The sequence below is a fragment of the Stigmatopora nigra genome, chromosome 23 (assembly GCF_051989575.1).
Source record: "Stigmatopora nigra isolate UIUO_SnigA chromosome 23, RoL_Snig_1.1, whole genome shotgun sequence".
Taxonomy (NCBI): domain Eukaryota; kingdom Metazoa; phylum Chordata; class Actinopteri; order Syngnathiformes; family Syngnathidae; genus Stigmatopora; species Stigmatopora nigra.
Window position 1 is genome coordinate 5,201,160 of NC_135530.1, and position 16,895 is coordinate 5,218,054.

General features: G+C 36.5%; 1 protein-coding gene across 2 annotated transcripts in view; it reads left to right on the plus strand.

Moving 5' to 3' along the window:
• The window catches only part of grm8a (glutamate receptor, metabotropic 8a), a 137,080-nt gene that overhangs the window by 87,919 nt on the left and 32,266 nt on the right, over positions 1 to 16,895 (plus strand). For both annotated transcript variants that reach the window (XM_077709296.1, XM_077709297.1), the window contains exons 4-6: positions 6,484 to 6,619; positions 6,734 to 6,888; positions 8,463 to 8,600. In XM_077709296.1, the coding sequence (XP_077565422.1) occupies positions 6,484 to 6,619; positions 6,734 to 6,888; positions 8,463 to 8,600 (429 nt within the window). The remainder of the gene's footprint in view (positions 1 to 6,483; positions 6,620 to 6,733; positions 6,889 to 8,462; positions 8,601 to 16,895) is intronic.

The window sequence follows — 16,895 nt, forward strand, 5'->3', positions numbered from 1 at the left end:
CTTCATTTCAAGCACCCTCTTCCCGACCGCAACGCAAAGACCCCGTCACCACCCCCGCCTTCCTCTCGTCCGCTCGCCGTCTGCCTCGAGTCTGGGGGATTGCTGGCATTGATTGGATCGGATGGCGTCTGAGTATGATGCGGTTGGACATGTCCAACCAGTCACTGCCCAACCTCGGTTGGCCACTTGTAAACTCAGTTTATTCAAAAGTCACATCTTGTTTTCAGCATGGCTCCAACTTTTTTTGACCTCTATCAATGCTAGAACCAACTGAAAGCATGACCCTGGTCAGTGCTTGCCTAAATCCGGGGCTCTCCTTTCTCAACTGGAGAAATGCTGACACAAACGCTAGACTGTTTGCCTCCTGTGGTGAAAGGAGAATGGCTAAAGTGGCCACACAGTGAGCTTGATGTTATCTAGATCAGGGGTGTCTAAACTATTTGACAAAGGGCTGCAGTGGATGAAGGTTTTTGTTCCAGCTGACACCACACTGGCTAAAACCGTGACTGGAGGTTTCATCGACGGACACTTGGTCCCCGGGCGTTTGGTCGACGGGCGTTTGGTCGACGGGCGTTTGGTCGACGGGCGTTTGGTCGACGGGCGTTTGGTCGACGGGCGTTTGGTCGACGGGCGTTTGGTCGACGGGCGTTTGGTCGACGGGCGTTTGGTCGACGGGCGTTTGGTCGACGGGCGTTTGGTCGACGGGCGTTTGGTCGACGGGCGTTTGGTCGACGGGCGTTTGGTCGACGGATTCACTCACTCTTTTAAAATTATAATCATGAGAGAGAGTTTACCTTTGAAAGAGATGAACCAGGTAATCTCTCGCTCTCAAAAGGATAATCATGAGAGAGAGAGAACTGTCTGTTGACCAAACGTCCGTCGACCAAACGTCCGTCGACGAAACATCCGTCGACCAAACGTCCGTCGACCAAACGTCCGTCGACCAAACGTCCGTCGACCAAACGTCCGTCTACCAAACGTCCGTTGACCAAACGTCCGTTGACCAAACGTCCGTTGACCAAACGTCCGAGTACCGGCTAAAACACATTCACACCAACTCGATTTTCATTTTTCGCCATAAATAGGTCACTTATTGGCTGCCATTTTGTCCTAAAAAGTTAACTTACATTGCCAGCGCTCAACGTCCAATCTGTTTTTTACTGTTAGACTCAAACGATCAAACATTTTTTTTGTAAACACAAATCCTCTTTCTCCAACAAACGTCAATATGTCACATTGGAATTGATAAGTTGAGTTGAAACCAACAGGTAATTTCTTCTCTTATTCCGGCTACAATAATTTCACACAGTCCCAAATGTGTTGTCACCTCGGGTCTGTTTGGGGTTTGCGATATCTTAATTTTACAAGTACACTGCAGGCAACAAGGCCTGTATCTGTTCACTCATATTTTAATTAAAGGATGTAAATTTCCATTGGCTGAGGTACCTTGGGTGTTTTTGAGTAATTTATTCGCCAGCCCGAGGTGCTGTTGAAACTCCCGAGAAGAAGCAGAACATGTTGTTTTCCCACAATCCTCAATCTGCCCAAAAAAAAAAAAAACACGAAAGTGAGTCAGTCAAATGTCGGACGCACAACAACCGGGCGTGTACGTAAACGTATCCCTGAAAAAGCACTCAGAATCTCAGTCACGAGAACCATTGATTGCTAAAACCTACGGCGCTGACCTGAAATGCTGCTGTGTCCTTAGCAACAGAAAAAGAATAGAAAAGGACGCTCATTTTTCCATCCTTGAGCAAAGTTTGTCATAATAGCAGAATTTATGTCAATGTGACCGCTTAGTGGCTTCGTCAAATGCCGACTAACTCGATTCTAAAATGCCGTTCATTGTCCAGGTGTTTTTTTTTTTTTCGGCAATGATGCACGCTGTGCACAAGGTCTTCTTAAGAACACACTGTGGATTGCGTGGGCTTTTTTTTTCTTATGGATTCACTGTCAGAAATTTTTAATGGAAATAGAGGTCTATCGTTCAAATGGAAACAAAGTGCTGGACATTTCAGGAAATTGGTGAACTTTTTATGTACTAATTCGGTCTCATTCTTGCCCATGTTTCTTAATGGATATTTAAAAACAAGTGATAATCCACTGCCTTTTAAATTCTCCAACTCAATGCAGTAAATGACAGTTGCTGTGTAATCTTGCTCACTTTAGAATCCAGGGGTGTCAAACTGGGGGTTGGTTCGCGAGTCGCATTAACGTCAACTTTCATGTGGGCCGGACCATTTTAGATATAATATTTAGATTGATTTTTAATAAATGGATTAAAAGAACAGAATTAAAAGCCCTGAATATTCAGTTTTGTTATAAATCTAAAAAATGTTTATTTTAGCTTTTTTTAAATATATTTTTAGATTTTACAAAATGATTTTTGAACTAAAAATGCAGAAAAATTGATTAAAAAATGACAATCATTAATTTAAAAAGGGGAAAATTAGCAAATTTAATATGCATCTATACTCTTCTCAAACAGAAAGTCGGCACTCACTATTTACTTTCCCGGGCCATACAAAATGATGCAGCGGGCCAGATTTGGCCCCCGGGCCGCCACTTTGACACATGATCTATCTGAGCTTTTTATCTTTGTAATGGAAAATTTCTTTTTATCATCTTTCATTTCAAATGGAAACACTTTTTTTTTTAAACTTATGTTCAATATTTAAGTGGAAAACAGAAAATCTTTATTTCTAGATTTTACCAATTGCTTTTTGTACTAAAAACAAAGACAAATATTGGATTTAAAAAAATTCAATTATTAATTTTAAAAAGAGGAAAATCAGGAAATATAATACACATCTATCATCATTTCAATTTGATCTTAAAATAAAAAGTCTGCATTCATGATTGACTTTCCCGGGCCACAAAAAATGATGTGGCAGGCCAAATTTGGCCCGTGGGCCGCCACTTTGACACCTGTGCTTTAGAAGAATGAACGCATCAACCGATACAAAGTGACTGACTAAATTACAATTTAGTCCGATCCAATCCTCTTTGAAGACTCAGTAATCAGGTTGTTAAAGATAAACTTAAAGCTTGTGTTACCAGGCCCGAATAATTGAATCATCGATGGTCTTCCTGATAACGTGCAACAATCGTTGCGTGAGCCGGAGAAAATAGCTTTTCTTCTAAAACAGCTCCGCATCAAAATTGTGAATACTGTGAGCTCGTGTAATCCCATTTAACAGTTTACAAACCAATTATAAGAAATGTTATTTAGGCCTGTAAAGCAACTGAGAAGAACGTAGAAGGGGATGAATAAAAATAGGCAGTAAGCATGATAACAAAAGTGCCAAAATCAATCATTTGCAAACAGATTGCAAAAGCTTTTTTTTCTACTTCTTTTCTGCTAGACTTACCCTCCAAAATTATGTATTTCAAGCATGAAAAAAGGTTGATTATTTACTATATTGGAATGGTACAAAATGTATTATAAAGACAGTGTCTAACAACTGTGAGATAAATGCTCCATTGCATTTTCATTTGAAGGTGTAGAAACCCTTTTTTTTAAATCTATTAAGCACAATAGAAATATATTTGATTTGTCTGCAATAACTTCTTCACTCGGAAACGATGATTCAAGCGGACATCTTTTTTTTTTACTTGTAATTTAGCCTACTCTGCATTCAGATGGTTACTTATGACAGTGTTAAGCTATTTTTTTTAGCTGCAGTACTTTTTCTGCATTGAAAAATTCTCGGCTGAAAACTATATTAACTATATTATTAAAGCCTATATTAACAATACAGTGTTCCCTCGCTATTTCGCGGTTCAGCTACCGCGGATTCAGAGTTTCACAGATTTTTAAAAAAAAAATTTAAATACAAATATTACATTGAGACAACATATTTTACAGTGTTTTTTGTTATAACATGAATTGCACTCTCTCTACCCGTATTCTATATGATGTACTGTCTTTCACTTGCCTTCAGTCAGCCAGTAGGAGGCAGATCACCATTTTTCATTTCATATTACCTCACCCCGAAGTAATTACACAGAAGGGATTGTGTGTTGTGCTACTGCAAGTTTAGAGTCCTGATGGATGTGAGAAAAAATCGTCCTTAAACCTTCTAAGACTAATAACACTGCGCTCAAATAGAAGTAGATATGTTTACCCCAAAATAATTCAGTCAACTTTTAATTTTCAATTGAATGATACATAACAAAATAACTAAATACACTGTTCCTTCTACTTTACTGGGGTGAAAAAAATCAGGAAATTTAATATACATCAATACTCTTCATTTTAATTTGTTCCTAAAACAGAAAGTCAGCACTCATCATTTACTCTCCCGGGCCACACAAAATGATGCAGCGGGCCCGATTTAGCCCCCGGGCCGCCACTTTGACGCATGTGCAACTTTACATAAAAATATGTCATTTAAATCTTGTACTAGTCCATTTTATGATGTCATATTAGTGCTTTTTCAACTTTAAACTCATAGTCGTTCAATTTGCATCAGGTAATATTAAGATTTTTCTCTGGGAATAATATCATTGATTAATCCTTGTAAATGATTCCACCAAACCTGACCATTACTCACGGCACCCCCGGTGTGCCACGGCCCAGTGCTCGAGAAACACTGACTTATGATACAAGTCAAACACACCATGGCTTAATCACTTCTTGTGTATTTGCGTGTTTGCAATGCCACCTGCTTTTATTTTTTTTCAATATAAAAGTGCCCGTCAAGTAGCCGATTATCCTTGAGAAAGTATTTAGAAGAAGTATTTGCTTTTAGTATTCAGTTGTTGGCGCCAGCATGCAATATTGTCTCCCTCAACGGTCCCAAGAGGCTTTCGGTTGAAGGCTAATGAATATTTTCGCGCACGTGCTCGTACGAATTGTGATTAAGAGGTGCGGCGCGGCCAAGCTGACAGACTGTACGCTTGCACAACAAATGGCCTCGTTCGGAGGTACAAAGAAACAAGACATGGATAGGTTTATACATTGTGAACAGGTTGAGGATTTTGGCATGCTTAATGTGCTATAAATCCAATACAAACATGAACACTGCCACATCTTGGGCTGGGCTAATGATACAATAAAGGGGATTTCATAAATGAGCTTAAATATGACATGACTATCATTATGGCGTGCATCATTTTGTCTATATCAAGGGTGTCAGACTCGGGTTGGTTCGCGGGCCGGGTTAATGTCAACTTGATTTTATGTGGACCATTTTGGATATAATATTTAGATTTTTTTTTAAATGTATTTAAGAACTGGATTAAAAGCCCTGAATAATAAGTTTTGTTATGGATATTAAAATGTTTATTTTAGCTTTTTTTAAAATATATTTTTAGATTTTACAAAATGATTTTTGAAGTAAAAACAACGAAAAAATTGATTAAAAAATAATAATTATTGATTTAAAAAGGGGAAAACTCAGGAAATGTAATATACATCGATAATCTTCATTTTACTGGATCAAAAGCGCTGAATATTCAGTTTTGTTGTAGATCTAAAAATGTTTGTATTAGCTTTTATTTTATATATATTTTTAGATTTTACAAAATGATTTTTGAACTAAAAACACAGAAAAAAATGGATTAAAAAAATGACAATTATTGATTTAAAAGGGGAAAAATCTGGAAATATAATATATGTCTTTACTCTTCATTTTAATTTGATCTTAAAACAAGTCGGCACTCATCATTTAATTTCCTGGACCACACAAAATGATGCAGTGGGCCAGATTTGGCCCCCGGGCCACCACTTTGACACATGTGGTCTATATTATGCTTGGCCTTATAGATGTCCTGGTAGACAAAGTGGTATCTCTATTTACGAATGTTTATGCATGAAAACATAGCAATTTACGAATGTGAAAATTACCTATAAAAGTTACAAAATCCCTCAACATGTTCCTATATCCGTTATTTTATTTTGAAATTGTTACTTTAGCATTCCGCCCTGCTTGATAATCTGCCTACACTCCACTGGTTTACCAACAACAACTCTACATACTTCCTAATTTGTTTTAATACATCAATAATCCATCTTCTTATCATTTCCTCTCTTTTTTTTGAGTTTTTCTCACAACTGTCACACAAAATTGGAATACTTTGATCATTTGTAAAGGGTTTTTTAGTAGGTTTTTAAGGACCATGAAACAAATTGTAGAATGTCCACATACTAATAGACTTCTCTTTAAAAAAAAAAAAAATCCATGTCACAAAAGAAGTTCTAGAACCAATTAGAGCTTCAACCATATCATAGAATACTATATATATGTCACCAATGATTTATGGTCTACAATAAGCTAACGATTATCCGATCTCAGTCAAAACGGATTGGACGCCCATCGTTTTCAGTACAATCCAATGCGTTAAAATGTCGCATTCATTCCACCTCGTCCTATCCGAGTCATTCCTGGATGTCCGTCGCCATCGAGGTCGCCGAAATGAGTTCCTAAATAGTGCAAATGAGCACTTTATATTTTTAATTGTCCCCTTTTTTGCTCCCAGGTGGTGTTTGCATTGCACAGTCCTTGAAGATCCCAAGGGAACCAAAACCGGGGGAATTTGACAAGATCATTAGACGTCTGTTGGAGACCTCCAATGCCAGAGCCATCATCATGTTTGCTAATGAGGACGACATACGGTACGTGGCTACTTCCGAAAAATTCTCCTGCTGTCGCTACAACCACTTAAACCAACCATTTTTTTGTATTAAGCTCAAACCTTCTTCACCTTAATCCGCCATTTTCATTAACAGGCGTGTTCTGGATGCCGCAAAGAAGAACAACCAGACGGGTCACTTCCTGTGGGTGGGCTCTGATAGCTGGGGATCGAAGATCTCTCCAGTGATTGGCCAAGAGAGAGTGGCGAAAGGAGCTATTACTATTCTCCCCAAAAGAGCATCTGTGGATGGTAGGTTGGAGAATATAGCGAGTTGAGCATTTCTTAAGAGTTGTTCAAAAGTCGGAAAGGGTTTTTTTTCTATTAGACTAGTGATGCCTGGAGGGACGCAAGGGCAACAAAGCAGGAAATGAAAACAAGGAAGACAAATGGAGAAATCTGTTTATCGTTCACTAAAAAGGAGAAATCCATTCAGGTGTTGTGGCCCATAGCAATTTGGGAATTTGCCTGAGAGTCTTACTCACCTTTGGCTCCCTCTGATTGGAGATTTTTTTACCGTCTTCCTGGAAAAAAAATAAAAATTAAGTCTTATTCCTAAGGTGGGAAACTCAGTTTGTTTCGTGGGGCCACATTAATGCCAACTAGATCTTAATTTTTTAAGGGACCCTGCTTTTTGGTGGCGCCTTTTTGATGGATGTGTATTTGTAATGCTTTGTTTTAGACATGGGTGTAAAAGTGGTGGCCAGGGGGCCAAATCTGGCCCGTCGCATCATTTTGTGGGGCCTGGGAAAGTAAATCATGAGTGCCGACTTTCTTTTTTAGGATCAAATTAAAATGAAGAGATAGATATATATTAAATTTCTTGATTTTCCCTCTTTTAAATCAATAATTGGCATTTTTAATCATTTTTTTCTGTTTTTAGTTCAAAAATAATTTTGTAAAATCTAAAAATATATTTTTAAAAAAGCTAAAATAAACATTGTTTTAGATCTGTAAAAAACTGAATATTCAGGGCTTTTAATACAGTTATATTAATCCATTTATGAAAAGAAAAATCTAAATTGAAAATTGCGGTACTTTGAGATTAAAATTAAAATAGGATGAGCATTAAATCTATTACAAGATCCAATTCATGAAATTAAAGTGTATTTTGTTGCTTACTTTTATGTGATATGAAATGGAAGTCATTTAAGTTAAGTCTGTGACCACAAAACTTCGCTTTCCATAAAATTGAAGTCATTTTTGGAGTAAAAATCATTCAATTAGGAAGTTAAAAAAATTATGACCGAATATTCAGAAAACTGAATATTCAGTTCTTTTAATCCAGTTATTTTAATCCATTTTATTAAAAAAAATCTAAATATTATCTAAAATGGTCCAACCCAAAGAAAATCAAGTTGACGTTAATACAGCCCGCGAACCAACCCGAGTCTGACACCCTTGGTTTAAGACTTCAAATTACTAGTGCGCCAAAACATTCGGAATGCATAGCTTGGGTATTTTGCTTTCTTTCTAATCCAATATGGCCGGTCGTCTGGTCGGTCCATCTTCCCTCCCACCACCTGCCTTTCCCCGACAGTCGAGGAGATTAATGAAGGCGGCGCTTGTCGGCGTTTAGAACAAGTCATGCCTGACGTCACGGTAACAAACTCTGGGGATTTCCCAGCCAAAACCGTCAGTTTCACAGAGTACAGCGTCATCCCTTCGGAGTGTACTGTCGTTTTTGTAGTTTTTGCCTTTTCGGTAGACACTTAGAATTTATCGTTAGTGTTTATCAATAATCATTCAATGCAAACAAATGGAAAGGATGTTTAGTAGCTTCATTAAAAAACGTTGAGGTAATGGTGTCTGTCTTTTTGTTACAGCTTTTGACCGCTATTTCCGAAGCCGCTCGCTGTCCAACAACAGAAGGAATGTTTGGTTCGCAGAGTTCTGGGAGGAAAACTTTAACTGTAAGCTGGGTATGCATGGAAGGCGACCGGGTATCCTCAAGAAATGTACAGGTAAGATTCTTTTAACTTCACATTAAGTAAAATTACAATCACAAAGCTTCTTTTTTGGAATAAAATGATATTTGCGGTGAAATCTACCCTAAAGTTGTCAAAGTGGTGGCGTTGGGGGCCAAATTTGACCCGCTGCATCATTTTATGTGGCCCGGGAAAGTAAATCATGAGTGCTGACTTTGTGTTTTAGAACCAAATTACAATGAAGAGTAGAGATGTATATTACATTTCTTGGTTTTCCCGCTTTCAAATCAATATTTGTAAATTTGTAATCATTTTTTTCTTTGTTTTTAGTTCAAAAATCATTTTGTAAGTTCTAAAAATATATATTAAAAAAAAGGTAAAATCATCATTATTTTAGATCTATAAAAAACTGAATATTCAGGGATTTAATCAAATTAAAATGAAGAGTTTAGATGTATATAAAATTTCCTGATTTTCCCCCAATTTTTTTCTTTGTTTTTAGTTCAAAAATCATGTTGTAAAATCTAAAAATCTATTTAAAAAAAAGCTAAAATAAACATTGTTTTAGATCTATAAAAAACCTGAATATTCAAAGCTTTTAATCCAGTTCTTTTAATCCATTTATAAAAAAAAAAAATCTAAATATTATCTCTAAACTGGTCCGCCACATGAAATCAAGTTGACATTAACACGGCCCTTGAACCAACCCGAGTCTGACACCCCTGACTTATAAATTCAAACCCCCCCCACACCAAAAAACCTGGGAGCATTGTTTTCTTTGAAGGAGGTTAGAAGAAAGTCAAGTTTTGCTTTTCAAGGTTCTTCTTTTAACTCCACATATTTTGTTGAAAATCAGTCAGAAAAGTCCTTAAAAAAACTCTTTAGAGAGATAAAACTCGGCAGCCATTGAGTCAGTCCATTTATTTTTTTATTTGTGTAATAGCCTTAATCATCTAATGAATGAATCTCATCTCAATTGTTTTTTTTTTTTTTACATTTTTATGGCATACTCCATTATTCATACGGGCCTGCCATTAGAGCAAGCGCCACACATCCCTCGTATCCTCGCTTACGTTGTTCAGCTGTCAGCACTTTCTCTTTTAAATATGCTTGTTACGGTCATTTCGTTCCAGCATGTGTGTATCTTTTTTCTACTTTGTTGTGCGTGTATTTGCTTGCATCTGCGCTTCGACCCGTATTTTCTGCTGTCGTGTCAAAACGCCAGGAGCTTGTTATCCAAGACAAAGCCAAACACCGGAACTGAGGTGTAACCCATCTGTGTTTACAAGCTGTAGGTGCACGTCCACGGCTGTCATTACATACCATTTGTCGCTGGAATCAAAATGGCCGAAAGCCTTGCCACTTGGCGACGTACCTTCACGGTTTTTCTGTAATATAAAGCGTCAATTTCCCTTCGCCAGTGTCACTTTGAGTCTCCTCTGCTTTTGACGACTGCCATTAGTTCTCATAATTAGGTTTGTAAAGGCCACGACACCCGTTGACCGTCTATTAGTCTCTCTGGCATTTGTGCACACGGGTACGCACGTCGAGGGCCCCCATGTCGGACAGCCGAGTTCATTAATTCCAAGTGGCGGACTTTTAAATTATCGACGCGTGGGTGCCAAATAGCGGGCTCCTTCTGCTTGGGGGTCACCTCGACTACACACCTGATGGTGAGCCGGTAAAAATGGCCTTACTGGTTATCGGGAGAAAAAATAGAATACAATTGAATAGCGGCTCTTAAAGTAGCCCATGACCAGTTTTTTTTTTATATAGGGCAAATTCACCCTTCAATAATGGAGGCATCTGAGATTATATCCTTTTATTCTTGCAAGAAGAGAATCAATCAGATGATTCTGAAGACCCTGGTGTCCCTTTTGCTAATATATTCATTTAAACAACATGCATAACATAAGAGTAAACATAATTCAGTCTCATAACAATTTGTGTCAGTTCTCAAAACTATTGTAGGTCTGTCAAATCTTGAAAATTGATGCGGACCATTTTGAGAAGCCATGTTTACCAAAACAAATCTACAGTTCCCAAGAGCTTTTGTTGTTAACCGTCTTCAGAGTTTGATGGATCCCAAAACAATTTACCGTTCTCTTGCTGTGAACTAAAGTCTCCAGAAGTCCAGGTTGTGAAGAAGTGGCCTCCAAATATATATTTTTTAAATGGATGTAAAAAACTGGATTAAAATCCCTGAATATTCAATTTTAAATAGATTTAAACCAATGTTTATTTTAGCTTTTATTTAATATATTTTAAGATTTTACAAAAAATGATTTTTGAACTAAAAACACGGAAAAAATGATTATAAAATGACAATTATTGATTTAAAAGGGTGAAAATCAGGAAATTTAATATAAATAAATACTCTAAATATCTAAAACAATGTTTATTTTAGATTTTTTTAAATATATTTTTGGATTTTACAAAAGGATTTTTGAACTAAATACAGAAAAAAATGATTAAAAAATGACAATTATTGATTTAAAAGGGAAAATCATGAAATTCAATATACATCTATACTCTTCATTTTAATTTGATCCTAAAACAGAAAGTCAGCACTCATCATTTACTTTCCCGGGCCACACAAAACGTTGCATCAGGCCAGATTTAGCCCCCGGGCCGCCACTTTGACACACGTGCACCACATAGACATCCTACCCTTGAGATCTAGTTGGCATGATTGTGCCCCTTAAACCAAACCATGTTTGACACCCTTGTTTTAATCCCATTAAAACTGTGGCTGACTCTGGAGTGAACTTTAAGCGTAAACGATCATTAGAACGTGTTTATTGCAATTTCCGCATCCCGCTTTAGCGTCCCCAGGCTAAATTTCCCTCAAGTTTTCATCCACACAAATACAAGCTAATGCGATTTCACCTTCATGTTTTTTTTCTCCCCCGTTTGGCTTTATTTACCACGTCCACCTTTCTCAATATGGTACCTCCTCATCCCGCTGTTGAAGGTGTTCTAACACCACTCCTTCTTTTTTGCTTTCATCTTTGCGTGGGATGGCTCGCTGGCATCTATCGGGCCATCTCTCAGCATGACATTCCTGTTTGCCGTAGTCAAAGACAAGCAGTGAAGCTGCGGCCGAGATAGAAAAGAAAAGAAAATGAAATGCGGCGAGAGAAGGAAAAAAAATGCAGCATAATATGAATAATGACTTTGGAATATTTTATCCAATCTTTTTGTATTGGCGCTACCAAATGTCAAAAATCATATTTCATAGTGGGTAAAAAGAATGTGACCCTTTTTTTCCGAGTGGCATTTACCCGCGACACACGTAAAAAATGAAGTTCAATATACAGACGCTCCCCTACTTACGAACATTCAACTTATGAACAAATGGTACATACGAACATTTCTGCAAATTGCGTTTATGGTGAAACATGTTCATAAGTTAGATGTTGTATACAGTGAGTTGCCAGTTTTGAGTAAATCTTTCTCTCTCTCTCTTAAATGTATGTATACAGTACTGTATGTATTCTCTCCATTTTATCAAATGTTTTTTTCAGTACAAACCAATGCTGGTTACTTCTACAAGCCTTAAACATACAAATGCACCTATATAAACCTTCAATATACTTATATAGGCCTTAAACAAAATATAGCACTGAATGAATTTCAACTTATGAACAAGCGCTCGGAACCTAACTCGTTTGTAATTAGGGGAGCGTCTGTAATCTGATGCTTTTCAAATCGATTCCTTCTTTGAATAGTTGTCAAGAAGACAAATAGCAAATTGACTATTACTATGCCCACACACACATACATATAAACTTATACATATACACATAGTGCATAAATACAAACACATACATATAGTACATGAATTCAAACACGTACATACATATATATATATATATATATATATATATATATATATATATATATATATATATATATATATATATATATATATATATATATATATATATATATATATATATATATATATATATATATATATATATATATATATATATATATATATATATACACACACACACACACACATATATGCACATATATACACATATATGCACATATATGCACATATATGCACATATATATACATATATGCACATATATGCACATATATGCACATATATGCACATATATGCACATATATGCACATATATGCACATATATGCACATATATGCACATATATGCACATATATGCACATATATGCACATATATGCACATATATGCACATATATGCACATATATGCACATATATACACATATATACACATATATATACATATATATAAAGAGCTGTACACAGTACTGTATGTATTCTCTCCATTTTATTAAATGTTTTTTTCAGTACAAACCAATGCTGGTTGCTTATACAAGCCTTAAGCATGCAAATGTACTTATATAAACCTTCAATATACTTATATAGGCCTTAAACATAAATTATAATACAAAATATAGCACTGAATCAACTTCAACTTACTTAATGATATGATATAGTCTCCTATTTAGATAGAATGTCAAGAAAATAGACATTTTGCCATATTTCATATCATATTCACAGATGATAAAATCAGATAAAAAATCTCTATCTCAAGAAATTCATGTAAATAGAAATAAGTCATGTTTGGCGAAAGCCATTTGTGACCTGCTCAATGTAAAAAAAAATCCTTTCTGTTGCAAAATAGCTCTTAACGGGTTAAATAGACTTGGTGCGTCTTATTACTGCCATCTCAAGAGACTAAGCATTCATTGTGGTTTCTTCCCACATCCCTTGTGAAATGTGAACAGAATCATCTTTTCTGACCTTTCCCCAGCGAGCCGGGAAAGTAACAAATTGTAGTCATTCATTACCACAATAGCGCCAGCTTGCAGCGCACGCGCCGCCTTGGCGCCGTCGTGCTTTGAGCGTGTCGTGTGCGCGCCCTTTTGTCACCGAATAATGAGAATTTTTCCACGCCAGTGCGTCATTAATCAGCATTTTGCAAGAAAACGCAATTGTTCCTCAAGACGGATAAGTGAGCCACGTCAGTTTGGTTAGGGGAAAAAAAAGTCACTGTTTCTCGACGTTGCATCAGGTGTGCGTTATTTTAACGCGGGCGAGGGAAGACAGCCAATAGTTGGTGTTAGTTTTGTTCAATTGCGCGTCACATCTGTCGAAAGATTTAGTTTACGAGTGTACCAAGTGTTCCGGGTGCTTTTTCATCTCCCGTTTTTGACCTTGCGTGTCAGATTTGAATCTATTGAATTCAAGTAGATATTTATGAGGCTAGAGCTTCTATCGGCTTGATCATAAAGACGCTCTTATGACGTGACCTCTAAAAGTCGAAATTCAAGGTGCTTATTGAGATAGAGGCAAAGCATAACTTGATCTTTAACATTAAAGAGTAGAATGTATAGTGATATGTCTACTTTTAAATGCATCTAGGTATGAATTATTCCAATTGGGAAAAGACTTAATGGGAAATGTTCTGATTTTCAAGATACGAAAAAAATCCAAGTTACAAAACATAAATACAGTGTTACCTTGACATACAAGTGGCCCGATTTGAGATACGAGTAAAATTTGGGGAGAATATTTATCTTGAGGTACGAGTAAAATTTCAGGAAAATATTTATCTTGAGATACGAGTAAAATTTCGGGAAAATATTTATCTTGAGACAAGTCAAATTTTGGGCAAATATTTATCTTGAGATACGAGTAAAATTTCGGGAAAATATTTATCTTGAGATACGAGTCAAATTTCGGGAAAATATTTATCTTGAGATACGAGTCAAATTTTGGGCAAATATTTATCTTGAGATACGGGTCAAATTTCGGGAAAATATTTATCTTGAGATACGAGTCAAATTTCGGGAAAATATTTATCTTGAGCTACGAGTCAAATTTCGGGCAAATATTTATCATGATACGAGTAAAACTTGTTTTTGAGTGTGTCTGCGTCATATTCCAAATTCATTTAAATTTGTTTATGTTATGTTACGATAGCGTTGCCGTGCAAAATGCCCTCCCTCTCTACCCTCTGCAAAATCCGTCTAATTTTAGATATATTAAACACATTTTTAGTAATATTAAACCACTAGTTATGTGTTACTTTGTTAACAGATGGCGAATTACAACAAATCAAACATATTTTTTCAATCCAATGTCCTGTTTTTGTTGTTTTTTCAGAGGTTTGCAATAAATTAATTTGTTTTTAGTTCATTTCAATGAGAAAATCGACATACCAGCATTTTCACTCACAACAAAGAACGGTCTTTCAATCGATTCCATTCAAACAGGCCAAATCTAAATATACTTGTAGAGGTGCTAGGGAAAATTTATTATGTTATTGTGGCATACGGTTGCCACCATTAAATGAGGTTTCTTTAGGTAAGCTCATTCAAGAATGCTGACTTGCGGCGAGCGCCGTGATGGATGCCTTCATGGTCCAGCGTGCAAACCGGCATTTACATGGCCGTGCGTGATTGATGGCTGCACGCATGACGGGCAGACTAATGGTTTGAACCAGCTCCTTAATTAAACATCGTTTAGCAGCACAAATTCAATTCAAACCTTGTCCAGTTTAGGCCAGCGGATAAGCCGCCTTTCCAGGTGCAAATAGATTGTTTATTTTTGTTTTTTTATTTAAAAAATATATATATTTAATATATATGTACACAATAACAGATCGGCCATCTTTGCCAAACAACTAAACATGAATTTTTCAGGAAAATGTTGAACGTTTCCGGTCTTAGCTTCATATCATTCTATCAAAAATTATGTCAATGGACATATTTACCATCTTATCTTTTTATAAATATGTTTTTACACGACATGATACTCATATTGTACTTTTTATATTAGCATTAATAACACATTACTACAAATGTATAACATAAACCTCTGAAAACGATGTCAAGGCCTATATTTGTAAAGTTGAATATTTCATGATATATCATGATTAAAAACACATTAAACTTTTATGTTGTTCCTTTAGTGGAGCCTTAATCAGATTTCCGCTCATTTTAATATTCGTTTCAATACGTAACATTGCTGGTCATCTTTCTTATACATCGCTGGTCATTTTGTTGCAATTGTATTCTGCCATGAGTTTAGAAAGCCAATCTTTTGATTGGTCATCATTCCAGTCATGAAATCCTTGCGTTTTGCAGCTAAAATTCTCTCAATCGAAGCCTATTTAGCCTTATTTATAGTCTATTAGTGCAATTAGCTTTGTGTCACACGCTAACCAGCTCCAGGGCCTCTTGCTGATTTGTCGACTGGTGTTGTGGAATGCTTTGTTTTCAGACGCAATTACTGTTCTGCCGTTCGCTTTTTGACACAAATGTGCCCTGACTATATCTATATTTTTTCCATATCCAGAGGGATTGATTGCCATGTGAATCATATGGCCAGATATGAGGCAATACACTGCCCATGTTTTTCATTTAAAGCTTTTAGTCGACTTAAATTAAATGTACAGTAATCCCTCGAATATTGCGGTTTATGTAGACTAGACGGGTGCGATAAACGAAAAACCGCAAAGTAGGATTATTATTATTACCACAATACTTGGAACACATGATTTCATAATTTTCCTCTCCCCGGCTGACACCGACGACATTAGATACCCACTTGATTTGAACTAGGAAAATCTAGTTATGAGTTAAACTGGATCTAAAAAAAACAAAATCCCCTTGAATTAAGAGGAACAGTCTGTCACGGCCAAGTTACAGATTCATGTCTCAGACAAGAAAATTGCATTGATTCGGTATTTTGCCACCAAGGCCAAATTCATCAGCGTCTCCTTGTCACATTTCTTTTCAAATAAAGTCGTACTACCTTCCTTTTCTGGCAGCTAATCAAATATAAAAGCCGTGACTGAAAGGTTACAATCTCCAAAGAAAAATGTTGCCACGAAATGTGACACCGACATAAATTTTTCTCATGGATGACTTTTTCCCAACTGCAGTTTTTTGTTTTTTTTGTGAGTAGACTGTAGTTTCCATATAATGTCATGAATACAAACAGCCAAAGAAAAATGGCGACTAGAATCTGTTGTCTGCAGCCAGTTATTGCTTCATAGGCGGTCATATTGATCGAAAGGGCCTCCACTATTGTTCGTGCTTCTCTGCACACATGGGTAATGATTTTGCCCTCTCCCCTCTGTCAAAAAATAGAAAGTCCAATCACCAAAACGAGAGAAGTTCAGAATAGAAGGACTGGAATGACAGGATTGGCCATTGTAGCTTGAAATTGATGCTGAGGTCAAATGTAATGACACAGAATGGAGAGCTTTTTTCGATAAGTATGCTGTTTAAATTTGTTTCTCGTGTAATGGCGTTGGTATTAACC